The following is a 25,390-nucleotide window of genomic DNA, read 5'->3' on the forward strand; positions in this document are numbered from 1 at the left end:
TGCTGCCCGGCAATTGCAGCTCCATCTACCTGCCCACCCATCGAGCACAATCCCTCGCATTCCTCCCTCACCGTGAGGCACCTTACCTCCTCAACTGTCCTCCGCCAGCGTCCGTGCGTTCCGGAGCTTCCTGCGCATCTACCGCTCCCAGGTCCGCTTGGTCCCTGATCTCGTGGTTCGGTTTCCTCCCGCGCCGAGCGCAGTCTCTCCAACTCCAAGGCCCTTGCTGCCGTCCTGTCCAGTTCAACCTCTCCTTCTCGATCCTCGAGTTGTGCCTCCCTTCTCCTCCCGCCGCGCCTCCTTCAGACACCCGCCATCATGAACGTTCTCAAGCTCCAGAGGTGCGCATTGCAAACCCCCGCACCCCGTGATTCATCACCCAGGGGGTTGGCCATTACTGACACACATCTGTCGACAGGAAGTATCCTCAGTTCCCCCAAAACGAAATCTACGGCCTGAGCGACGCTTTCCGCAAGCTCGACATTGACGACAAGGGCTACGTTGACGAGGCTACTGCCATCAAAGCTACCCAACAGAGCGAGCGCCAGCCATACGATGTCGTCAGACAGGCCTTGAAAGAGGTTGACCTCGACTCGTCTCGCCGTGTCGAGCTCGAGGACTACGTCGCCGTACGTCGCCGTCATCCCACCCACCCCTCGTCCTTGCCCCAGCCCTCCAATTTCCCCCTCTTTGCTGACCGACCCTTCTACAGTTGATTGCCAAGCTTCGCGAGTCTTCTCCTGCCCAAAAACGCATGTCAACAGGTCCTACTGCGCCCGCTGGCATTGTCGCGCAAGCAACCGGTGGTCATGCCAAAAAGGCCAGCATTGGCAAGATTCACGTTCAGGGCTCAAACGCCAACGTCACCCACACCATCAACGAAGATGAGCGAACCGAATTCACCCGCCACATCAACGCCGTTCTGGCCGGCGACCCAGATATTGGCAACCGCCTACCTTTTCCCACTGACACCTTTGAGATGTTCGACGAGTGCAAGGATGGTCTGGTGCTCGCCAAGCTCATCAACGACAGTGTCCCTGACACCATCGACGAGCGTGTCCTGAACCGCCCCAAGAAGGCAAAGAACCTCAACGCCTTCCAAATGACGGAGAACAACAACATCGTCATTGAGTCCTCCAAGGGTATCGGTCTGTCCGTTGTCAACATTGGCAGTGGTGATATTATCGAAGGCCGAGAGCATCTGATTCTTGGTCTGATCTGGCAGATCATCCGTCGTGGCCTGCTGAGCAAGATTGACATCAAGCTTCACCCTGAGCTGTACCGCTTGCTCGAGGAGGACGAGACTTTGGAGCAGTTCCTGCGCCTTCCCCCTGAGCAGATTCTTCTGAGATGGTTCAACTACCACTTGAAGGCGGCCAACTGGCCTCGCAGGTATGTCAATTGCCCCAATTCAGGGGAGACTGTGACTGACGCATGACAGGGTCAACAACTTTTCGACCGATATCAAGGACGGCGAGAACTACACGGTGCTCTTGGCACAAATCGGCTCCGAGTACGGCGCGACGAGAGGCCCTCTCCAGACACGCGATCTTTTGCAGCGAGCCGAAGAGATTCTGCAAACGGCCGACAGGATGGGTTGCCGCAAGTTCCTTACGCCAACCTCTTTGGTTGCCGGCAACCCTAAACTGAACCTGGCTTTCGTTGCCAACCTCTTCAACAATCACCCCGCGCTCGACCCCATCACCGAGGAGGAGAAGCTGGAGGTTGAGGACTTTGACGCCGAAGGTGAGAGGGAAGCTCGCGTTTTCACTCTTTGGCTCAACAGCTTGGACGTGCAGCCCGCGGTTCAGTCCTTCTTCGACGACTTGCGCGATGGCACTGTACTTCTGCAAGCGTACGACAAGGTCATCAAGGGATCTGTCAACTGGCGTCATGTCAACAAGCCTCCGGCTCACGGTGGAGAGATGTTGCGCTTCAAGGCTGTTGAGAACACCAACTACGCCATTGAGCTGGGCAAGCAGAACCGCTTCTCGCTTGTCGGCATTCAGGGTGCGGATATCACTGACGGCCAGCGCACCTTGACGCTCGGCTTGGTTTGGCAGCTGATGCGCAAGGACATCACTGTCACTCTATCCACATTGGCACAGCGTCTTGGAAAGCGTGAAATTACAGACTCGGAGATGGTCAGATGGGCCAACGACATGGCCCGCAAGGGCGGCAAATCCTCGAGCATCCGTTCCTTCAAGGACCCCGCCATCGGCACCGGTGTCTTCCTGTTGGATGTGCTCAACGGTATGAAGAGCAGCTACGTCGACTACGATCTCGTCACCCCTGGCCACACGGACGACGACGCCTACCTCAACGCCAAGCTCAGCATCAGTATCGCGAGAAAGATGGGAGCGACCATCTGGCTGGTGCCCGAGGATATTTGCCAGGTCCGCAGCCGTCTGGTGACTACTTTCATCGGTAAGTGCTTTGGCAAACGCTTGTTTTCAGCACACTTTTGCTAACCCATACCCAGGCTCCCTGATGGCCACTGCGGAGAAGCAGGGGCTGTAAACCGACTTGACGACCATCTGTTACGCGGCGTGAACGTTATGTTTTGTCAATGAGGATAGAAAAAGGCCAAAACTTCGGCGAGGCTTTGTTGATTGCGTGTTTTGTAGTTGAATGAATCCAAGTCATCAGAATATCCCCCAAAGACTTCCCTGCCTGCCTCGTGTTCTCTCGAGAGAGTATGTAGAACTTTCTATATTCGAAATTGTACTTTGAAACTTTCTGTAATACGTCTCACGTGGTACAGTCTTGTGAGTATGGTACAAATTTTGTCTCGACATTTGTACTTGAGTCAAGTTTACAAGATGAGGTACAGGCTGCAGAGCAGACTGGGACCGGTAAAGATGCCGAACCAGAACATGATGTTGCCCAGTGTCTTGCGACCTCTCATCCAACTCGTCCTGCTGAGCTGCACAAGCTTTTTTCCCCTCCCGTCAGAATCATCTCGAGATAGATTGGTTGAAGAAGGGCAGAAGGATCCACATACCGGTAGCTGGCACATTTGCAGAAAAAGGAGGTAGCCCCTCAGCTTCTTGAACAGGCACCACATGACCAATTCGTGCACGCAGGCTGAGAGGAAGAAGGTGATGAGCGTCGCAGTGTGGCGGTTCACCTTCATGGATGAGATGGAGCTGTGGTAGACGTGGCGGAGGAGAAAGTTGTGCACCGGGCTAGCGATCGTCAGCTGGGGCTCAGGGGGTTTCGAGGGTTTGGGTCAGAGGTTACCGGTTCCAGTCACGCGCAAATTGGTCCCAGGACACTGATGGAAGTGCCTTGTCAGTTTCTGAGCGAGTCGGCTTGGGGAAAGGTCAACCTACCGCTGTTCCACCACGCGTCGTAGAAGCTCCTATCGGCGAAGTAGGTGAGCTCCGCCAGAGTGTTGAGAATCGTTTCCCAGATTAGATACCAGGCCATCTATTTTCCATTAGTCTCTGCATCAATGACAGGGGGTGTGTTCGGATGTCTGAGTGCTTACCATATATTCCATCATAAAGGGGAAGATGAGGTCGCTTAACATCCAGGGGAAGTAGCGGAATCTCTCAGCGAGGGGCATGCCCGTCTCCTTCATGGCTACAGTCTGCATCACGACGGGATCTGTCAAAGTCGTCAGTTTAGGCCTGTGTCTGAAAGTAGTGGGCGCGGGGGTTGACCAACAGATGAAAGCCTGAGACACCATGATCATGACGAGAATAATGCCAAAGGTAGCGGCCGTTTTCTCGGCGACATAGTACCAGTCGATGGAGTCAGAACGGGGGTACTCGAGCTCGTACACAACGGTCGGCAACACAATGTACTCGTAATGGTTGGCGAGGGTCAGGTTGTTCGGGTACGCCCGCGCGACGCTCGTCGCCTTACCCCTCAGCTCGTCGGTGAGCCCGTCAATCTCCCACTTGATGATGCGCTCGAACACGCGGACCTGGTCGGCGTCGAGGGGCTCGCCGGATTCGATAGCGTGGGAGATGCGGTCGACGTCCGTCGTCTCAGAGCCACGAGTGTGAGTGACGGAGTGTCGGCGGCCTTTCATCTCGGCTGCAGACGGGGGATTGTCCAGGTGGGAAACGGATATGGTGGATGCCGACGGACTGGTCGTGGAAGGCGAGTTGATGGGGGCAACATGTTCCAGCTTTTTCAACTTCGAAAGGAGGTACTTTCGCTTCTTGTATACCGTGGAGAGGTGACCATTGTAGAAGGCGTACGAGTGCTGCTTCATGAGCATGACGATGCCGTGGAGGACGAAGAAGACGGTATGTGTCCAGGGCCAATCTCGGATGAGGGTGAGACCGACGACGCTGCCGATGAAGATCGATTGCCAAACCTATGAGAAAACCCTGTGTAAGAAAGAACATAAGGACAGCATGTTTTACGGCAGACTTACATTCTGTATGATCCAGCCAGACCGATTCCAGTCAAGATAACCGCTGAAGATGAGTCGTTGCAGAATCCAGCCTACGCCGGTGATGCCACACATGACACCGTCGGAAGCCAACAGAACGATTACATCCCGCCGGAACATGGTCTTCATAATCTCGTTCGTCCCCAAAGGGTTGCCGGTGGCCCTCCAGTTGGCCGCCCCGATCTTGACGACGAACAGCGCCACGGCTAGCCAAAATAGCGTGAAGAACCCATGGAAAGGGCTATTTGCCGTCTGCTGGTTCTGCCGGTCAAAGGCAGAGAATTGGCGAGTAAACACTAGGTCGCTGAACTTCCCCGGCCGACGTGGTCGTTTCGGGTCCTTTTCCTGTTGATTTGTTGTCAATGATTGTGCCCTCAGTTCGTGCGTAGTCTGTCCCTGTCAGGACAGAGTCACCAAGAGCATACCCGTTCGAGACCCCGTCTGATGACATCGCGAAGCTCTCGATCATCAGCGGACAACACATACGTCTTCAGGTCTTTTCTGTCAGCTCCTCCAGTGGACTCGTCTATGCTCGAGGCTTCAGACAAGGTCGAGCCGTCCAGAGACAACTTCCTCTCATGGTTTGATGAGTTCTTTAGAGGCGATGATGTGTTCTTGGCTGCCGGTCTGTCATGGCGACGTCTTGTGAGCTTGGGCTCGTCGTAGTCCTCCTCGCTCGTGGTCTCGGACGGGGTTGTGGAATTTGTCCTGCCTCCGTTGGCCGTCCGTAATGCGTCTCGCAATGCACGGGGTGACTCCCGTGAGGCCACCGGTCGTGCCGCCATTCTAGAATCTGAGGGTTCTCAATGCGTTCCTGCGTCTTCGCACGGGCACAGCGAGAACGATGCTATGCGCAGCTCACTTGAGATGAAAAGAAGCACCAATACGATGTTTACGGTTCTGTCGGCGAAAGCTATAAGACGAGGTCGAGATGCTGAGGCGCCCTGACGACGTCAACAAATGTCAGCGTCAGTGTTGTTTGTTTATAATACTTGAAACTGTCGTCAGGATGAACAGAGTGTGAGATATTGCTGTGGCGTGTATACGTGCGACAACGCTTATTCCGAGGTCGATGTAACACTGCGATGCGGCGAAGTAGGGCGGCGCGATTCGGGACAGGGAAGTATATGTCACTCAGCCCGCGCGACCGGGAAGACGTACGTTTGCAAGAAGCAACCAATGACTCGGGTCGAGTACGAGATGAGTCCCAAAAAGCATCAATGGAGATGGGCCAAGTAAAGCGAATCAGAATTGAACCATAGTCGGAATGAAACGTCAAGTGGGAAGAGCAGAAATATGAGGACGATGGCGGTTTAAAAAAACGTTGAGAGCGCGGTGCAGTGAAGTGAAGGATTTACGGGTCTGCCGGGCTCATCGCGGGTCGTCCGCCTCTGACATCGATCCGAGATGATCTGAGATGGCCAGACAAAGACGTCGGCGGGTGATCAACTGCGGCCGAGGTTTCCGGGGGGGGGAAGGGGGTTTCTCGTCTTCGCGGGCGCCATAAGCCGGGAAGCGTCTGGGCATTTGAGGGAACGGAGTGTCGCGTAGTGCGAGTAATACGACAAAAGGCTGCTCCGAGGGATTGCGAGTTGCGAGATCCCGCGCATCCCGTTGGAACAGCGAGAGGACACAGGACCACGGACGGAAGCGTGGTGTACGTGGACATGGGTGTTGGGATTCAGAGGCGACTTGAGTAAGAAGAACACGTTGGATGGAGTAAGGTGTGGGCTCCATGAAGTCAGTACGAAGCGCAAATGGGCGCTGGCATAGGAGAAACGAGTGGATGAGGACGGTGTGGTGGTCGTCTCCATACAGGCAACCCCAGTTGGCAATGTTCTTAGCAGGCGAGTAGTATGTAGTATGCTCGAATGAGGTGGCTTGACGCCCTCCGACTTGACCATGTAAGAGTTTCCTTGGTCGACGTCGAATTACACGTGAAGAGACGAAAGGGAGGGAAAATGGATGGCGCAGATGGTTGAGACATGGAAGACAAGCGCGACGACCATCTCCCGCATGTCTCTATCCACTCACTGCCTCGACGATTAATGTCTCGCATGCCCTGGAGACGACCCTGGAGATGCCAGACAAGAGAAGGAGAGAGTGAGTCTGGGGTGCCTGTGGGAAGCCTGGTCGCCTCAACTGTGCTAGGAGCAAAAGGTTTGGAGCCTCAGGGTGGCATCCAACTCGCCTCCAATGTGGTGATCGGACGATTGAAGCTCGGCAGGCGAACAAACCCTACTGCATTGGCTACCGTGTAGGTAGCAACAGGAAAGACGAAGTGTTCTCTGACATCAAGCTGTCGCATCGTGTGGCCGGAAGCGGAGAGACAGATTGCATCCGCGCTCGACCCTGGGGCCCGAATCATCCGTCGGTGCGCACCGGGCTGTCTCTGTCGAATGTCCGGCGTCGTTCGGTTGAAGGTCTGTCGGTCTGTCGGTCTGTCTGTCTGCCTATCTGCTAAACATTCGTTGGTCACGCACGTCGTGCAGCAAAGGTTGTTGTTGTTGGTGGTGGTGGTGGTGGTGGTGGAGTGCAAATTCATAGGTAGGCTTGCTGACCGGGATGCCGAACACTGTGAAGCGGGAAACGGACGGGGCGGGCTCGGTGAGTGTAGACGGTGACCTTGGAGTTGTTTCCGCAAGTGCCAAAGTAAATTTGGCGCGCTGGCTGTCAATGACATCACCCGTGGTCGAGCGGGCCGGGGGGTGTTCCTGTCGTTCCGTTTGGGAGACAGAGAGAGAGGAGAGAAGCCCAGGGCAGGGCAGGACAGGACGCTGAGGAGTGAGGACAGACAGGCAACCTGACCTGACCTGCGTTAGCTGCCAATCTAGCGGCAACTGCCCGTTGGCGTTGAAACGCGACCCTCTGCCATGTCCATCCATACCTTACCTTACCTTCGGTACCTAGGTAGGTACAGTGTAAGGTAGGTACGTGACCTGGCTGGGCATCCGCCGTTACGTAAGCTTTTGTTTCCAAGCTCCGAGCGCGGTAATGTCTTGACTGACCACTGACGTCCTCCAGCCAGTCACAAGCTACCTTAAGTATGGGGCTCTCCTTCTCGGACACGTACCTGAGGTAGGTACCTAAGGTAGGTACCGTGAGGAACCCGAGCTCGTTCCAGTGCCAGTGGCCCCCCCCCGGAGCCATACCAAAATCTTTTTGTTGCGCCAGGCCGATCCCGAACCAACCCATTCCAGTTTGCCTGTCTTGTCTTTTCTCCTCCTCCTCTAACCACTTCATCATCACCATCACCACTCCACGACAAACCACCAACGCGCATCCATCTCGTCAACGGAGCTGCTCCATCAGCCCTCAATTGTCGTTTCTCCTCCCTCTTGCCCATCATTCGAGAGCCTCGCTTCCTCTTCTCCTAGCCTTTGAAGTCGTTTCCTCTCTCCACGTAACCAGTCAACACAGCTCATCATGTCGCGCGGTGGAACCACGCTCTACGTGACTGGCTTCAGCCACGGCACGCGCGCCCGAGACCTCGCCTACGAATTCGAACGGTATGTCAACTGAACTCAGAAACTCCCACGTCGATGCCTCCGTCCGTCCTGTTTTGCCCGGCACGCGAGAGCCTTCCGAGATTTCCGATTCTTCATCTCCTTCCCTCGCCCCTCCCGCCCATCGTCCTCGTCTCCTCGTCCTCCCGTCCTCCTCCGCTGCTCCTGCCTCAGCATATCAATACTATATGCCTCCCTCGCCCTCCGTCCCCGTCGATGCGTCGTCAAGTCCTCGTTCGCTCGCCTCGGCCCGCGCGACCAACCCGCCGCCTGTTGTCCGCGCCGCCCTGGTCTGCCGGCCTTCCGTCCCAGCGAGAACAGACTCACGAGGCTACCTGCCTGGCTCTGCCAAGCCCGTCCGGCGCCCGACTCTTTGTCTCGTTGAACAAACAAAAAGATCCAAATCGAGAGAACAAATATTTAAAAAAAAAAAAAAAAAAAAAAAAAACAAGATCCCGAGTATGTATGGAGATGCTGACGTTCTGGCTCCCCTGTAGCTATGGTCATCTAGTCCGCTGTGACATCCCAGCTCCTCGTTCGGCTTCTTCTAGACTGTAAGTTGTCACTGATTCCCCCCTCTGACCATGTTTCCGCCGAATGCTTGCGTACTAAATCTTGCTCAGATTTGCCTTCGTCGAGTATGAGGACCGTCGCGACGCTGACGATGCTTACCATGAGATGCACAACAAGCGCATCGGCCGCGACGACATCCTGAAGATCGAGGTATGATGACGCGACAACCGGTCGACCCGTCCGATCCTGACATGTTTGCAGTGGGCTCGCACTCCTCCTTCCGCCTCCTGGCGCTTCGACTCTGGCCGGGACCGCGAGCGTGCCCCCCGCCGCTCTTCTCCCCGCCGGGGCCGCTCTCCCTCTCCCCGTCGCAGCACCCGCGACTACTCCCCCAGAAAGGACGATCGTCGTGACCGCGACCGTGACTACGACCGCGAACGCCGCGACACTCGTGACCGCTCTCGCAGTCCTGACCGCCGGTTCGTACCCCCGGGATGCCAGACCCACCCGATGGAGATGTTGACAGCTGTGTATTAGTGACCGGGATGCCAAGGACGATCGTGATGAGCGCGACCACCGTGAGAACGGTACCAACGGCGACGACCGAAAGGGTACGTGTATTCAATCGTAGGAGACAGCCATGGAGTCCGCAAGCTGACGAGAACGCACTACAGCCATTGACAGCCCCCCCCCTGCTCACGACGACCTGGATGTCGCTGCGGAGTGATAAGTATACTTGGCAAAATTTTGTCGGGTTGTGCGCGGCTGTGCCAAAAGTTTCTGATTTTCTTACCCGGTTCTCCCCTCACCTGTTGAACCTGGATCTGTAAAGTGTCCTCACCATCTGGGAGCTTTTTAGTCTCGATTCGACCGATTCGGCTTCGGGCCCGGAATGCGAGGGCTGAGCTGCCCGACGTAGGCAGCATTCAAACTTTGTTAGTCATATCGGAGTGATAATGGGCGGAACCTCCGTCTCGGCGATGAGCTTCAGACGACGAAGGTTGCGGCGGCGGCCATTTGATAGCATTTCCCAATTCGTAGTTTTAGAGAAATTGAATGTAGGTCTTTACAGAATTGTATGGGTTTAGATGTCTGTTTGTCATTTGTGAGTTCCTTTGTTCCGCGGTGCCATTTGAGAGATGTCTGTCGTGGTCTTGAAGAGAAGATGTTACCAGTGGGCTTGGCCTCGGGTGATTAAGGTCCGTTGTGGCATTGGGTCATGTTTTCATGCGGGCAAACACCTACCTTCCGTGGGGGTCATTTCAAGGGATGCCGATCACGCGTGGGCTTGGCGAAGCTGGGCCGGTGGCCATTCTGTCTTGGACGTGTAGATTTCGGTGCGGGGAAGACGGCAGTCAAGGCGGGGTGTCAGTGTTGAGAATGGTACATGCGCGCTTGTCGATACTGGGAGTGTTGATAGGGAGGATCCGGAGGCTCGGAAAGGAGAGAGAGGTGAAGTTTCGGCAAGTTGGCCCCGATGTAACCCGGACGAAGCCGACATTCGGTGGGAGAATGCCCGGACCTCAGTGTCGGGACTGGATGAGATGATGCGGCAACACAAACCGAGTCCAATTACTACGTAGTCTATTTGGCGTCTGCAGACCGGCGCTGGCTGGCTGGCTGGCTGGCTACGTGCTGTGTGGCTTAGGTAGTAGCATCAGTTGGCTATCGCAGTCGTCAAGTCCATAAACGCCCATCTGGGAACTCTGGGCATTGCCTCCTCCGCCTGGTCGGGGCTGGCAGACCGTTAAGCCCCATGACCCAAGTCTTTCTTTCTCCTTTCCTGTCATCTGCCGGAATCACTGCATCTGTTTCTTACCTAATTTGGCACGTGAGGCACATGAGCATGACTTGAGATTTTGAAATGTCACGAATTGCAGCGGGCGTCCGTGGCTGTAAAGAGCCCCATTTCCCCCCGGCTTGTCGTCATTTGTGTGGAGAGAGTGTCGGAGGCCACTCCAGTGACTCCACTGGCGACTGGCAACAGAAGCATCGCAACCTAGGCCGCACCCGGAATGATCTCGTGTGCGAGCAAATCCACACCCAAGGGCGGCCTTTTTCGAGCCAAGGACACTGGGTTCCAGGGGTGCAACGTCTCTGGCTTTCCACTACAGATGTCTAGGTGTACAGGACCTAACTTCCCCGGCCCAGGCAGCTTGGAGGGGTTTAGGTGATGCCGGGCATCTAAGTACCTAGCTCTGGGGAAGAGGCCGGTAGGTAGGTGAGGTACCTGAACGGACACCTTCCGACGAGGGGCTTCCTCCCAAAGCTGAGAAGCTCAGTGTCCCGTCACTGTCATTGAGGTGCCCGCTGCCACCCGCCCGACCACCTAATTGCCAGGTGCCAGGCTATGACACTGGCGACGACGGGACTGACCTACCTAGGTACTTGCTGGAAGCTGAAATTGGATCTGGCCCGGATCTTGATCTGCGCCTGCGCCTACTGCGTCTCTGCGTCCGCGTCCGCATTTCCCTTCGCGAACTTGACTTGGGACCTTTGCCGCCCCTCATTGAACACTGTAGCAACATTCAAAGGTCTCTACGCGCGAAGATCACGACATCTCAACCGCTCCGTTGCATCTCGCGCACCTCTGACAGTCTCTCATCTCGTCGCCGTCCCTGCCCTGTCGACTGCGCCGCCATCTGCCCGACTTCTTCCTCAACGTTTCCCTCTGCAAGGTTCGACCTGTCCTTCTCGTATTCGACTCCCACCACGCGCCCCTCGCTCTACACGATCCGCCTCGTCAACCCGACTCGACCTGCAATTCCTCGAGCACTCGTTGACGATTGATAGCAGTGCACCGACCGACCCATCTGTTACCCGTGCCTTTCCGTCATCATCATTGTCGGACCCATCCACGCCATAGCCGCGGCACATGGGAGATTGCCTTTCCCGACGACCAACTTCGGCCAAAAAAAACCGCGATACCCTCGAAAACCACCCACGCTTCCGCCCTCTCGCCCCGACGACGAAGCTGCCTTTAATGGTTGAAACCAGAATTTCAATCCCAGATACCCCATTTACTATGCCTCCGTTGCCGTTGTCGAGCTCTCTCTAAATTTCTCGTTATCCCTTCTCCATTTTTTTGGGTCATTCTTTGAAAGCATCCTTCCATCTGTGTTCAGCCACTGCTCCAGAGTCGCAGAGCTTCTTGATACGACTCTCGAAAGAACAACCCCAAGAGCTTTAAATGCAAGCAACGTCATAGCACAAAGGCGGCTTCAGAGGTTCAGCAGTGTGGTTGCTCTGAACCAACAGTCTTGCGCATGCAAATAGAGAGAAAAAAGCACACCCGCACTGCTTGTTGACCACCGGTAGTCTGAAGTTATGTCGCCCGTAAGTCTTCTCTGTTCTACACCTAAATCTCACGCCGCTCTGTATTCAGCCGGCTGGGGGCGTGGGAAGCATCGAAACTGACGCGAGTATGCCATCAGTCCCCAAGCAATACCGCTGTGCCTGCCGCAGCGGAACCAGCTGCCCTTGCTGGTATGGTCCGAGTCCGCGAAACGTTTTCGCAACCCGTTGTGGCTGCCTTCTGCGCTGGAGGTGTCGCTGGTGCCGTTTCTCGGACTGTCGTATCGCCCCTCGAACGTCTCAAAATCTTGTTCCAAGTCCAGAGTGTTGGTCGCGATGCCTACAAGCTGTCTGTCGGTCAAGGCCTTGCCAAAATGTGGCGGGAGGAAGGCTGGAGAGGCTTCATGCGAGGCAATGGGACCAATTGCGTCCGCATTGTTCCGTACTCAGCTGTCCAGTTTGGCAGCTACAATTTTTACAAGAGGGTGAGTTCTTCCAAATTGTTTGTTATACATACATACCGCATACAGCCTTTGAGCATGTAAATGTCACTTTCAACTGACCGCAAGCAGAACTTCTTCGAGAAGCAGCCTGGTGCAGACTTGTCCCCCCTTGCCCGCCTGACCTGCGGCGGCATTGCTGGAATTACCTCCGTTTTCTTCACCTATCCCCTCGACATTGTACGGACCCGCCTCTCCATCCAGTCTGCCTCCTTTGCCGAGCTTGGTGACCGACCCAAGGAGCTCCCTGGTATGTGGGCCACCATGGGGAAGATGTACAAGACGGAAGGCGGTTTTTCTGCGCTTTACCGTGGCATCATCCCGACGGTTGCCGGCGTCGCCCCCTACGTACGTATTCATGAGAGAGGCTGTTTTCGGTGGCTTGATTGATAACAGTTCTTCAGGTTGGCCTCAATTTTATGGTCTACGAATGGGTTCGCAAATACCTGACTCCTGAGGGTGACAAGAACCCCAGCGCCGTCAGGAAACTGCTCGCCGGAGCGGTTTCGGGAGCTGTCGCTCAGACGTGTACTTACCCCTTGTAAGTTATTCCCGCTGGAGCGTTGTGCATCGGTTGCGGTGCTGACTTTATCACAGTGACGTTCTACGTCGTAGATTCCAAATCAACACCATGACGGGCATGGGCTACCAGTACAAGGGTATCTTCGATGCTATTAAGGTCATCGTCGCCCACGAAGGCATCAAGGGCCTTTACAAGGGCATCGTGCCCAATCTCCTCAAGGTTGCGCCAAGCATGGCATCCAGCTGGCTCAGCTTTGAGCTCTCTCGCGATTATTTGGTGTCGCTGAGGCCGGATGGCAACTCGGAGGCCAACATCTGAAAAGGTGATGCCATGCACCACAACTTCACTTTAGCGACACGCCGCGGCCGCAAGATGCAGGCGGGCGGCTTACAAAAAGCCTCAGTACTGAGCATGGGGTGATTACAACTAGACAGTGGCTTGTGTAGTAGTCACGATGGGGCAGAGAGACTGCCGCTCGGGTTGCCTCATTCAACCCGGCATTTCATCCATCAGTGTTTTTATAATGTATTACAACAACAACAAGAAGAAGACTAGCTTGAGTATTCAGAAGACGGGCAGGGAGTTGTCCAGTAACTGTCCAGGGCGTCACGGGGAGCTGGACCTCATGGCTGCTACCGTTATGGAAAGACAAGTAAGCACCACCTTTGTTTTCGCACAGGCTAGACCGCAGGTCGTCTGAATACACCGGCATGAATTGAGATTCTTTCATGAGACACATGGTCCCTCCATATGGCTTCGTGCTGTGGCATGTGAAAGAATACGGCAAGCAGATACCTAGGCATAGGCAATTTAACGAGCGGTTGACCTCACCGAACTCTACACCGACACACCGAGGCCTGTCGGTCAGGAGCAAGCGTTGCAGGGTCCAGGCCCCGGTCGCTCCTGCAGGGCACTCAGCGTACGGTCCACTGAGGTGGGCACTTGAGGTGCACGGTCCCACTGCCACTCAAGCCGAGAGAGAAGAAAGGCGGGGGGGGGGGGGGGGGGGGGGAGGGGGGGAAAGAGAGAGAGGAACTGGATGCCTGACGGCCTGACGGTGCATTAGGGCAAATTTTTGCGCCCACAAGTTTGCTGCCACTCTTTCTGTCTGGCCCGGTTGCGAAATTTCCACAGTCTTCCCATCTACACGACGACGACAAACCACGGCCACCCATCGACTCAGATCGCCAATTCCGGGAGTCCAACGACAAGATGGGTACGTAGGAATTCCCATTCCAAAGCCTTTACATGCGAGTGGAATGTGCACGCAAAACCCTTCATTGGGATCTTTGCTGTTGCTATTCTGCGAACTAGGCGCGCGGAAAAGAAAAACCCTCTCCTGCCTGTTTTCCCACCCCAATGGCCGCCTGTCCCCTCGCCGAGTGCGAGCAGAGGATGAGGAGTCTTTGGGACTTGGGGACTCGGGACTGTGGATGACGGACTTCCCGCCTCATTCAGAGCATGCTTGAACCAAAAGGCTGACGATGGGCTCTTCACCCCGTTTATAGGTATTGATCTCGACCGCCACCACGTGCGCAGCACGCACCGCAAGGCTCCCAAGAGCGACAATGTCTACCTCAAGCTCTTGGTGAAGCTCTACCGCTTCCTGACCCGTGAGTCTCTCTCCCCCCCGCCTCGAGCGTCGCCAAGGATGTCAAACATGAATTGCTGATCTTGGTTTCTTCCCAATCTCACAGGCCGCACGGAGTCCAACTTCAACAAGGTTATCCTGCGCCGCCTCTTCATGTCGCGCATCAACCGCCCTCCCGTCTCCCTCTCTCGCGTTGCCGCCAACATCAAGAACGGCAACGAGAAGAAGACCGTCGTCATCGTTGGCACCGTCACCGACGACAACCGTCTCCTGACCGTCCCCAAGGTCACCATTGCGGCCCTCCGCTTCACCTCCACCGCCCGTGCCCGCATTGCTGCCGCCGGCGGTGAGGCCATCACCCTCGACCAGCTTGCCCTCCGCGCCCCCACCGGAAGCAACACCCTGCTCCTCCGCGGCCCCAAGAACTCCCGCGAGGCCGTCAAGCACTTCGGCTTCGGTCCCCACAAGCACAAGGTCCGGATCCAACCCCCCCCTTTTGCCATAATACGTGAGTGCTAACAATCTCTGCAGAAGCCCTACGTCGAGTCCAAGGGTCGCAAGTTCGAGCGTGCCCGTGGTCGCAGACGCTCTCGCGGCTTCAAGGTCTAAACGGGTTGTATGGTGCTATCGGTCTCTGGCGGGACCACTTTCATCATGCTCCTTTTCGGGGTTGGTCGTGCGATTTCTCGTCGCATTGGTGGACACGCTATCACGGCTATGGACTGCCGATGAGGGTCTCTCATCGTGCTTCACAGGGAACTTTCTGCATGGTACTGGCGTGGTTAGGAATCCAAAAAAGAATTGACGATCTACACACTTCGCATGGCGTCAAATGGCATCTCTTGGGCGGCCGTGAGGCTGGTTTTTCATCTTCATATCATACAGTCCCTTCTGCTTGTGTGATCTCATTTGGCATATGTTGTGTGTGTATGAACTTGAAAAGTGTGTGCCTCCCTCCTACACTGGTGTGTAACGACCGTTCCGCCTTCACAAGCTATCATTGTCCCCTTGAAGTCTTACTTCGCCTTTCCTCCTAAGAGCCACAAAGTACGCCTCTTTCGAATCCTGACGTACGTTAGCCTCGTCGCACAACCCAGTAGACACGTCCAACATACGCTACGAGACGACTCGGGCTTCTCGCGGAACACCTTCGCAAAAAGGGTTTTCAACTTCATCTCGAGCGCCTTGTCCTCGGAGCCCTGATAGAATTTGCAAACAAAGTGGCCGCCGTTCTTTAGCGTATCGTTGGCAAATTGGAGCGCGGCCATGCAAAGGTCCTGCAACACCTCGTCAGCCCCCATGAAATGTGAAGCCTGATCTCAGACGAACACGAACCATGCTACCGGCGTGATCTCGAAAGGCCATGCCGCTCGTGTTCATCATCCTATGATAGGGATTACTATGACTGTTCACTCCAAACCCGGTGGTCTGGTCCCAAGGTGCTGACATGTCACTCAATACAATCTAGACCTCTCTGTCAGTCCTTGCAGAAGTCTTCTCCTGGTTGACGATTACTCACATCAACCAACCGACCATCCTTTGGCTTCGTTGTCTCAGCAACACACTCGGACTTGTCGGGCGTTTCTGAACCCGCCCTCTCCATGTCAATATAGCTCGGCTGGTCCTCGATAATGGCGGACTCGTCTGTGCCTATGCTCTCCTCTCCCTCGGATGAGGTCGTCGAGGCTGGTGGCCGGGCCGGACGGCCTTTCTTGTGCCGGATGAGGTAATCCTTCACCATCTCCTGGACGTCAGGCGAGAGGAAGTTACCCTGGATCGTCGAGACACCCTTTGGTGGCTGGGCCGGGATGATGTCGATTCCCAAAACCTGTCCGTGGGGTTTCGTCCGGTCGGCGGCGACCTAGATACACAGCAACACATCTTGGCATATGCTCCCACGAGTTCATGAAATATGTGCATACCTGCGACCAGCTCCCAGGAGCATATCCCTGTGTCAAACTGTCAATTTACGTGGTCTTGAGGGGTCTTTGCATGAGAGCAAGGGCAACATACCAGGTCCACCACTGTCTGTCCCCTGCGGAAAATTCTGTACTTGGAATCCATCTGGCAGACTCGTCAGCTCACCGGAGGAAATCTTCACAAAGACAAACCCAAAAATGTGCAAACCTCTAGAAGCTTGAACGCCGCCCTGCTTTTGAGGCCCTGGACCTTGGCCTCGCGCGCGAAAATATCCTTGCCCTGCCTCATCTTCCATCTCGAGTTGGACGAAGATGCCCGCGTCTGACCGGCGCCAGCATTGAGTGTATTCCGGCACTCCGCACAAGCTGTAGAAAGCATGAGAAAAGACTGGCGTCTAGAAACTCTCATGAAAGCGCGGGCGGGTGATTTGGACATTGTTGTCATTGTGTGCCGCAGGCGGCAGACGTCACGAGCGTACTGGTTGTTTGGAAACGGCCGTCCTCTGTACCACTCCACATGCGAATGGCTCAGAGATTGGCACGTCAAGGATCACGTACCGCTTTCGATTGGATTGAAGGGTCAAAAGCCGAGTATAAGGAGGTATTCCAACCAAAGTCCGTCGTTGTTGTGTAGCATGTTTACCTATTCAAGTGAAGCCTCTGCATCCACCATTGACTCGACATGCTGATTGGCCCAAGCTTTAGTCGCACCTAAACAGGGGTAGCAAACAGCCTAGGTGAGCTTCACAGTGTTGTCACGACGTCTCAGTTTCAACAAGTACACAACCACACGTAGACTCCAGAGGATTCATATCGGATGGAAAGCTTTGGGCGAGATTTGCAGCCCTCAAGCCCTCTTCATTCAGGAAAATGCAACTTGATCTGAATACCGTACCTACATAAACCCAACAATACCAACACCAGTTCCCATCCCAGAACGCCGCCCATGCAACCCGCATATGATTCCTGCATGCTCGGATAAAGACCCATCCATCGCCGGCCTTGTCTTACGCCAGGAAACTAGCACCAACACCTCTCCTATCTTTCTTGAGTGGAGAGAATGTCCTCTTGCCAAATGCGCCTGCGTTACGCACCAAGGACAAGTGCGTCTTGCCAAGGGCCTTGCCGGCTCCTGGCGCAACTTTACCACCAGGTCGCTTGACATTCGCAGTCTCCGCCTCACCGTCGTCGTCGAAAAGAGTGGTTGAGTCGCCGGCGAGCTTGCGCTTCTTTCTCTTGACCTCTTGTTCGCGCACACCCGTACTCGTCACCGTCGCCTTCTTCTCCGCTGCAGTGGTCTTCGCGGGAGGAACTGCATTCTCTTGTTCGCCGGCCTTGGGCTCCTCGAGAACCTTGTCAAGCAGAGAACCTGACTTGGCCACGTCATTGCTCGCGGAGGGGGCCTGTACAGGCATGTTCGGGGATGCCTCAGCCAATGCCTTCTTGGGCCTGCCACGCGCCTTCTTGGGTTCTCCATTGCTTTTGACTTTCGTCTTAGTCTTGGTTTCTTTGGGAGCGAGGGCGGTTTTTTCGGGCTCCGCTTCTGCCGAGTCTGCAGTTTCGGGCTCAGCCCCATCATCTTCTCCAGCACTTGCCTGGGCCTCCGCCTCAGCCTCAGCAGCGGCCTGTTGAGCCTGGTGTGCAAGAGGCACGTAGCTGACATCGGCTTCGTTTTCTTCCTCCTCAGCAACCGCGTCCTCAACGGTAAGAGTCTTGCTTTTGGCCAAGAAAGGAGTGATGGAGAATGTCGATTTTTCGCCCACAAGAGCTTGCTCCTTCTTCTTAAGTTGTCGCCTGCCTCGTGTGACATCCTCTGGCGTTCCAATGCTCATGTCGCTTATGCTGAGTTCTTCTACTCGACGCTTGCGAGCATTCTGCGCCTTGGCACCGCCAACCCGCGCGGCGGTATCTGCCTTCTTCGTAGGCACGGTATTTGTGTGGACGACTTCGGATCGCATCGACTTGAGTTCCTCCTGAGTAATCCGTAGCTTTGATCTCAGGGTGTCAAGACGCTGCTCCAGCATTTCGTTCTGTGCCTGAGCCTCCGACAGTGCCACCTCGTTCTCCTTACGAAGTCTCTCCTTCTCACGCCTTTCGGACAGAAGCATCTTCTCTGCCTCCTGTAGCTTCTTCTTAAGCTCCTGGTCCGCTTTCTTGTTGTCCTCGCCCGACTGCGCAGCGGCAGCGACAGAATCGAGTTCTTTTTGCAATTGTTCCTTTTCTCGCTTCTCGGCGGCCAACTTCTTCTCGGTGTCCTTTAGCTTGCGACTCAGCTCGTCCTCGGTTGTCTTGTTGCCCTCCGCTTGGGCTGCTTGTTGTTCCCGTACGCGTTTCTCGTTGGCCAATTGCACCTCGACCATGTTGAGTTCCCGTTCCAACGCCAACTTCTCCGCGATGGCTGTTTGCTGGTGAGCCACTTGTGACCGCAAATGCTCCAATTCGGGCCTTAAAGCATTGAGCTCTCGAGAAAGAGCAAGCTTCTCGGAAAGAACCTTGGTTGACTCTTGGGACAAACTGTTGAGTGACTCAAGCTCGGCCTGTCTTCATCAGCTATGGCGTTTCTTACTGATGGGCGGGCTCGCGACAGGGACCAACCTTGATATTGGCGAATTCTCGGGTTTGTGACTTTATTTGGGTCTGTTGATCGTGACTAGTGGCCTTCAAGGAGTCCAGCTCGGAGCGCGTCTCGTCGCATTTGTCGGTCAATTGGTTGATCTGAGCATCTTTCTCGGCGAGCTGCTCGCGTAATGTCGAGTTTTCTGCGAGAAGCACCTGCTTTGTAACCTTTTGTCTACGCGCGTCTTCCTCCTTGGCGATCAGTTGTGCCTGGTGGATGTGTTTCTCGTGCTTCATCTCAAGCTCGTGGGCGGCCGCCATCCTCTGCGAACGACAGTCAGGATGGAGTGAACTTTGAACGTGTGCGCTTTCCGCGCGTCGCAGGTAGCTAGCTTACCTCCTCCGAGTCCATATTTCTCGTCTTGCACGGCATTTTGCAGGACTTGTTTTTGCTTCAGCGCGTGAGCGCGTCGCCTGGTCGGAGTCCGTATAATCTCTGAAATAGAAATAGGGCGCGATCAGTCCTTGACGTTTATGTCTCAGGGCTGATATCTGAAGTGTAAAGCAGTAGTAGGGGTGCCCGCACTTGTTTCTGATGAGATTCGCAATGTCGATGTTGAATTGGCGATGATGATGCGGTGTGTTCGGGGGGTGCCTTTCGATGTGGACGCTGAAGAGGTAAACATGATGCCGAAAAGGGTTAGCTTCGCCCTCATGGGGTGACCCCACTCGAAGCAGGTGTGTTGTCCCACTGTGCCAGTAGTGTAGGTAAGGTAGCCAGCCTGGTCGATTTGAGTCCGTGCTTGTAGGGGCTACACACAGTGAAAAGCCTCGACGTCACTGAGTCTTAGGTAAGGTTATCTGCCTTAGCTACTTAGGTATCGGGCTGACTACTCTTGACGGAGCGGCAAATACTTTCCCCGGTCGTCCTACCGCCAGACTCCAGTAGGTAGAGCCGGGCCCCAGTTCCCACCTCAAGTCCAGGGGTTGCTCTGTAGCGCGTACGTACCTTACAGAGTACCTGCCCGGCAAAGCACTGGTAGGTTGACCCACACCACTGTGGGCTGGCAACGCTGATGAGAGCTGTCCATTTCAAGCTGCATCAGCTTGCCGCATCTCAACGACACTCGCGGCGCACCCACTCGCTACGTACGCCGATTCAACTACATCACCTAGGCCAATTGGCCACGAAACAAACACAAATTTCCCGCGCGAGCGTTCACGAAATCGACAATAGCTTCTGGGCCCGCAACGAAACTCACCATGCGCTTCCTCCAGTCCCTCTTGGCCGCGACCTCGTTCCTGGCGGCCGGTTCTCTCGCTGCTAAGAAGACCACCGAGGAGCGCTTCAACGAATTCCATACCAAGGCCCTCTCCTCCTCTCCGATCAAGCTCGCCGACACCAGCTACAAGTCCTTGACCGCCACCCCCCGCGACTACACCGTTGCCGTCCTCCTGACGGCTCTCGAGTCTCGCTTCGGCTGCCAGCTTTGCAGAGAGTTCCAGCCGGAATGGGATCTTCTCGGCAAGTCCTGGACCAAGGGCGATAAGAAGGGCGAGTCCCGCTTGATTTTCGGCACTCTGGACTTCTCTGACGGTCGTGAGGTCTTCATGTCGGTAAGTTCCCACCTTACCACCGCCCCATTGTCCGAGACAAGACATGGACTAATACGACGACCAGCTCGGCCTCCAAACCGCCCCCGTCCTCCTCCTGTTCCAGCCCACCGTCGGCCCTCACGCTGTCCCTGCCCAGGAGCCTTTGCAATACGATTTCACCAGCGGGTTGGTTTGAATAATCCTCGTCACTGAAGAAATAAACTGACACACAACGTAGACCTCAGTCTGCCGATCAAGTCCACGCATGGCTCTCGCGACACCTGGCTGACCGGCCTCACCCTCCGGTCAAGCGTCCTATCAACTGGATGCGCTGGATTTCTTCCATCACCATTATTCTTGGTCTGGGCACGGTCGTCGTCACTGCCTCGCCTTACATTTTGCCCATCATCCAGAACCGCAATCTCTGGGCCGCCGTCAGCCTCATTGCCATCCTTCTCTTCACCAGCGGACACATGTTCAACCACATTCGCAAGGTTCCCTATGTTGCCGGAGATGGCCGCGGCGGTATCAGCTACTTTGCCGGTGGCTTCCAGAACCAATTTGGCTTGGAAACCCAGATCGTGGCTGCCATTTGTAAGCCTCGCAACTGTCTCCAAACTTGTGCGTCGCAGCTGACAGTTACTAGATGGTGTCTTGGCTTTCTGTGCCATCTCTCTTACCGTCAAGGTTCCTCGTATTGGCGACTCAAAGACGCAGCAGGTTGCTGTGCTGGCTTGGGGCGGTGTTTTGTTCCTCATGTACAGCTTCCTCCTCAGCGTCTTCCGCATCAAGAACGGCGGCTACCCCTTCTCTCTTCCTCCTTTCATGTAAGGAGGCACTTGTTAAGCCGAACGCATTGGAGGTATACTTCCAAGCAAGACCGCCACAAAATGGGCCGTTTCTACATCGTTGCTCGGCACGCTTTATTGCTGCTGCCAAACGACCCAATGTCCTCGTTGACAGGAGTGTAAAATAAAGATATAGAAAGTGGTCACAGAGGACGAAATGGCCACTGCAATGACAATGTACAAGTTGGACTTCGGAAATCTACGACAGGATCTCCTGGGGTGATCATTGGCGGAAGACTTGGCATGCTCAAGTCGAGTGGTCGGAACTGGTCCAAATTTCTGCTGCTGTTGTTGGGATGACACGACGCAGTCTACTTTGCCATTCTGCCTTGACATGGTCTTGCTGTAAGGACGAATACTAAGTCCACTCCAGATATCATCGACTGACATGTTGCCGTGGTCAGCCCGCGTTGCCATCCGCGTCTTTGCCATCGCTGTGTCGCTTCGTCGCGCCGCAATGCCGCTGTCGTAATCAATGCCATTCTCACCTCACCCGGCCACTACATTCTTCATGACCCCATGAGAAACGAGTTCCAGATACTCTCCTGCGACAGAAACAGAGGCCAATTCAGGCAGGAGACAATCAAATTGACAAATTTGCTCCTCTCACCACCCATCGTCCCATTGCCGCCAAGCGCCATGGTGGTATCGGGTACTTAAGCGCAATGTGGAAGCAATCTGGATGCGCACTGGTCGGAAGGTTGCTCCGCGACGAGACCCAACCCCGCGTTTACGAATGAAGTTCGGACAGGAACCTTGGAGACGTCCACTTGAATCTCGTGATACCTTGAAAGCTTTGCAATGTTACCGGGCAGCTCCGCTCTTGTGACTTGCTGTAAGTTGGAGGATCAGCGACTATTTGGTCCGTGCCGTGTGTCGTGCTCAATTTCACGCTGCTCTTAGCAAGGAGGCGAGGGGGGGAGGGAGTGTAGTTAATATAACAGAGGGCTACGATACATCGTCAATTTTGCACGAATGGGCAACGTCCTATTCGGCAACGATTGGCAAATTGGTTAGCGAGACAGCCGAAAAGCTGCGGCCCTGCTCGGATATTTTAGCCGGCCAAGAGAAGCTTCAGCAACGAGCTTAGTGCCGGCACCTAACTTCGTGCTGTCGATCTGGGGTTCGCCCGGCTAAAGTCGACTCAACAATACTCATATTCATGGCGGCAATAAATGGATGACAATTAGTGGCGGGGAGTTTGCTGTACCTGCTTCCCGATGTGGGATTGCCGCCACGGCATTTCTCCCGGCCCCCTCCTTTCATTCACAGTTTACTTTGCGTTGTCTTATCCTCGTCCCTACTTGGGTTGGCTTGATTGCATCTATTGTGGAGGCGGCCGCTAGTCGACGACTTATACGCAGGTATAGATCAGATCGAACTGGGCACGCGCACACTAAAGAAATGCCAGGTTGATACTGTCCACTGGCACTGGCTTCTGCTCTTTCTCACGCTTCGAGTAGTTTGAAGATCCCACAAGGCAGCACTGGTGATGGCAAAGCGATCATACGAAAGCGGGTAAACATGTCCTGACTACGAGAGTTGGGCGAAAGTGCCAGTCGAGGCTCGCCAGCACTACAACACCCTGTCTCGCCACTCGTGGATCATGAAATGCTTACAGGGCCTAGATACTTTCCTCCGCCTAGCCCGGATGGAAGCATCTAAGGCTTTCTCATGTTGCGGGGGTTGCAAGCAATAAAGCAGGCCAACACTGGGAGACCATCTGACTGGAGGATCGCCATTGAAGAAGCCGCTTCAGGACGCCAATCCCATGTTGCCTGTTTAACTGATGATGGGATTCATATCGACCCCCCTGGAGTAAAATTGCCCAGACATGCCAATTCGAAAGATTAATCTTCCCAGACGGCTCGTCTTCTTCCACCAGCCTTGGCTTGCCCTTCAAGGCAACTGCGTCATCGCAACGCGGAGAGAGCTGGCCGAAGCCTTCGCAACTGTCGGGCCTATTTCCTGATTGATGTCGCTTTGAAGGCGAGTGCTCTTGAAGATCGCAAGTACGTAATGTTGTCTACGGGATTCACAATCTGGCTGGCCTTGAAGGTTTGAGGTGTATATATATGGTACTGTCTACCTTTACCCTTAGACTCTCATCAGACAACTCAGCATCACAAAAGAAGAACAGCTAAACCAAGAGAATTTGCATCAACATGAAGTTCACAACCGCCACTCTGGCGGCCTTGGCCTCGACGGCCATTGCTGCGCCCTCGACCACACGCAAGGAGCAACCCCGGGAAGCCGTCTCTGCGTGCTCTTCGGCCGTCTCTTTGGATGCGAAGACGAACGTCTTCTCGAAATACACCCTGCACCCCAACAACTTCTACAGGGCTGAGATCCAGGCTGCCGCCGCAGGCATGAGCGGCACTCTCAAGGAACAGGCTCTCAAGGTCGCTGATGTCGGATCCTTCGTATGGGTGTAAGCCGTCCCAAAACTCACCGTCCGCCCGAGAGAACATTAAGGGAGACTAACGACGACCGTTCAGTGACACCATTGCAAACATTGCGCGTCTTGATCCTGCCATTGCTGACACCCCCTGTGACCACATTCTGGGTGTCGTCATCTACGACCTCCCGGGCCGTGACTGCGCTGCCAAGGCTTCCAACGGCGAGCTCGCGGTCGGCGAACTCTCCAAGTACCAGTCGCAGTACATCGACCCCATCGTCAAGATCATCAAGGCGAACCCCAATACGGCCTTTGCCCTTGTCATCGAGCCGGACTCCCTCCCCAACCTGGTCACCAACATCAACCTGCAAACCTGCCAGAACTCGGCCGCGGGTTACCGCGACGGCGTCGCCTACGCTCTGAAGAACCTCAACCTTCCCAACGTCGTCATGTACATGGATGCTGGCCACGGAGGCTGGCTTGGCTGGAACGACAACCTCAAGCCCGGCGCTGAGGAGCTCGCCAAGGCGTACAAGGCCGCCGGCAGCCCGTCGCAACTGCGCGGTTTCGCCACCAACGTCGCCGGCTGGAACTCCTGGTGAGCATTCAGTCTCCTTTCAGACGACTTACACAAGGGTTAAAGGATGCTGACTGGACATGATTAGGGACGCTGAGCCCGGTGAGTTCGCCTCTGACCCCGATGCCCAGTACAACAAGGCCCAGAACGAGAAGAAGTATGTCACACTCTTCGGTGCCGCTCTGCAGACCGCCGGCATGCCCAACCACGCCATCGTCGACACCGGTCGCAACGGCGTCCAGGGCCTCCGCGAGGAGTGGGGCAACTGGTGCAACGTCAACGGGGCCGGCTTCGGTCTCCGCCCCAGCGCCAACACCGGCCTCGAGCTGGCCGATGCCTTCGTGTGGGTCAAGCCCGGCGGAGAGTCTGATGGCACCAGCGACTCGAGCGCTGTCCGCTACGACTCCTTCTGCGGCAAGCCCGACGCCTACAAGCCCTCGCCGGAGGCCGGAACCTGGAACCAGGCCTACTTTGAGATGCTCCTCAAGAATGCCAAGCCTGCGTTCTAGATGGCGAGTTGAAGGCTTCTTGCTCGGTATCTTGGCAGAGTCCCACTGTAAGCAGGAAACGGAGTGAGGAGGGTAAAAAACAGGGGAAATGCCCTTGCGTACTCCCATCCCGACGTGATGAGCCAACACTCCCTTTATTTGTATATATTCAACATCTTGGATACACAGTTAGCCATTTTCAGTACATAGCCAATCAATTCCGTACTTAACCGTCATACTCTTCAGAGCATCTGGACCCACGATCTTGACGGTGAAACCACGAACAAGGCCCAAAGTGGAAATAGAGGTGAGCAGTTGTAGGTTGAGGCGAGTAGGAATTAGTGCTACTTGCTGCTCCTTCCGAACCACAGCGAAATTTGGCAAATTGGTTGTCCCAACACACCACAGTAGAACATCACCCATCCCGGTCACAAGGGACATAGAAACACGGGCAGCATACAGAAACAGTCACAGCAAAATGAGGTCGGCTTCACCGAGAATTGTAACAGAAAACAGCATATTTTGTTTGCCAGGATCTTTTGATTTGGGCGTTACGTGGGTTTCATGTCCAGAGTCCTTTCGTAGGCTACCTATAAGCCAGCAATGCAGTCTCATCCCCATTTTTCACAAATCGATTTGACCCTGCGCATCCCGAAAGACCAAACGAGGA

General features: G+C 55.0%; 9 protein-coding genes across 9 annotated transcripts; 6 read left to right on the top strand and 3 right to left on the bottom strand.

Moving 5' to 3' along the window:
- Window positions 1-318: 318 nt before the first annotated feature.
- Window positions 319-2,520, top strand: fim1 (Fimbrin; the record flags this gene model as incomplete). Its single annotated transcript, XM_032027215.1, has 5 exons — window positions 319-341; window positions 419-629; window positions 713-1,392; window positions 1,442-2,427; window positions 2,483-2,520. 5 exons carry the CDS (start codon window positions 319-321, stop codon window positions 2,518-2,520), a joined length of 1,938 nt encoding a protein of 645 aa, XP_031876390.1.
- A 295-nt stretch (window positions 2,521-2,815) lies between these two features.
- Window positions 2,816-5,629, bottom strand: ARE2 (Sterol O-acyltransferase 2; the record flags this gene model as incomplete). The annotated part of the gene is made up of 10 exons (XM_032027214.2): window positions 2,816-2,935; window positions 3,005-3,188; window positions 3,244-3,277; window positions 3,336-3,432; window positions 3,494-3,612; window positions 3,673-4,333; window positions 4,394-4,756; window positions 4,837-5,204; window positions 5,274-5,355; window positions 5,573-5,629. The coding sequence occupies 10 exons, from the start codon at window positions 5,627-5,629 to the stop codon at window positions 2,816-2,818; spliced, it is 2,085 nt and encodes a 694-aa protein (XP_031876391.2).
- Window positions 5,630-7,837: 2,208 nt separating this feature from the next.
- On the top strand, window positions 7,838-9,157 carry srp1 (Pre-mRNA-splicing factor srp1; the record flags this gene model as incomplete). The annotated part of the gene is made up of 6 exons (XM_032027213.1): window positions 7,838-7,920; window positions 8,415-8,471; window positions 8,541-8,640; window positions 8,692-8,909; window positions 8,968-9,041; window positions 9,105-9,157. The coding sequence occupies 6 exons, from the start codon at window positions 7,838-7,840 to the stop codon at window positions 9,155-9,157; spliced, it is 585 nt and encodes a 194-aa protein (XP_031876392.1).
- Window positions 9,158-11,757: 2,600 nt separating this feature from the next.
- CGGC5_v015591 (putative mitochondrial carrier) lies at window positions 11,758-13,065 on the top strand (the record flags this gene model as incomplete). The annotated part of the gene is made up of 5 exons (XM_032027212.1): window positions 11,758-11,766; window positions 11,865-12,209; window positions 12,297-12,572; window positions 12,629-12,765; window positions 12,822-13,065. The coding sequence occupies 5 exons, from the start codon at window positions 11,758-11,760 to the stop codon at window positions 13,063-13,065; spliced, it is 1,011 nt and encodes a 336-aa protein (XP_031876404.1).
- Window positions 13,066-13,959: 894 nt separating this feature from the next.
- CGGC5_v015592 (60S ribosomal protein eL18) lies at window positions 13,960-14,947 on the top strand (the record flags this gene model as incomplete). Its single annotated transcript, XM_032027211.1, has 4 exons — window positions 13,960-13,963; window positions 14,256-14,360; window positions 14,445-14,812; window positions 14,870-14,947. 4 exons carry the CDS (start codon window positions 13,960-13,962, stop codon window positions 14,945-14,947), a joined length of 555 nt encoding a protein of 184 aa, XP_031876393.1.
- Window positions 14,948-15,325: 378 nt separating this feature from the next.
- Window positions 15,326-16,693, bottom strand: CGGC5_v015593 (rRNA methyltransferase 2; the record flags this gene model as incomplete). Its single annotated transcript, XM_032027210.1, has 8 exons — window positions 15,326-15,403; window positions 15,454-15,615; window positions 15,674-15,722; window positions 15,786-15,802; window positions 15,858-16,199; window positions 16,261-16,287; window positions 16,352-16,402; window positions 16,466-16,693. The coding sequence occupies 8 exons, from the start codon at window positions 16,691-16,693 to the stop codon at window positions 15,326-15,328; spliced, it is 954 nt and encodes a 317-aa protein (XP_031876405.1).
- Window positions 16,694-17,264: 571 nt separating this feature from the next.
- CGGC5_v015594 (uncharacterized protein) lies at window positions 17,265-19,246 on the bottom strand (the record flags this gene model as incomplete). Its single annotated transcript, XM_032027209.2, has 3 exons — window positions 17,265-18,794; window positions 18,853-19,137; window positions 19,211-19,246. 3 exons carry the CDS (start codon window positions 19,244-19,246, stop codon window positions 17,265-17,267), a joined length of 1,851 nt encoding a protein of 616 aa, XP_031876406.2.
- Window positions 19,247-20,076: 830 nt separating this feature from the next.
- Window positions 20,077-21,240, top strand: magt1 (Magnesium transporter protein 1; the record flags this gene model as incomplete). Its single annotated transcript, XM_032027205.1, has 4 exons — window positions 20,077-20,430; window positions 20,495-20,595; window positions 20,648-21,003; window positions 21,056-21,240. The coding sequence occupies 4 exons, from the start codon at window positions 20,077-20,079 to the stop codon at window positions 21,238-21,240; spliced, it is 996 nt and encodes a 331-aa protein (XP_031876386.1).
- A 2,182-nt stretch (window positions 21,241-23,422) lies between these two features.
- Window positions 23,423-24,741, top strand: CEL6C (1,4-beta-D-glucan cellobiohydrolase CEL6C; the record flags this gene model as incomplete). The annotated part of the gene is made up of 3 exons (XM_032027204.1): window positions 23,423-23,688; window positions 23,756-24,253; window positions 24,321-24,741. 3 exons carry the CDS (start codon window positions 23,423-23,425, stop codon window positions 24,739-24,741), a joined length of 1,185 nt encoding a protein of 394 aa, XP_031876385.1.
- Between the last annotated feature and the right edge of the window lie 649 nt (window positions 24,742-25,390).

Source organism: Colletotrichum fructicola (assembly GCF_000319635.2).
Source record: "Colletotrichum fructicola Nara gc5 chromosome Unknown KSG_Nara_v1_contig10, whole genome shotgun sequence".
Lineage (NCBI taxonomy): Eukaryota > Fungi > Ascomycota > Sordariomycetes > Glomerellales > Glomerellaceae > Colletotrichum > Colletotrichum fructicola.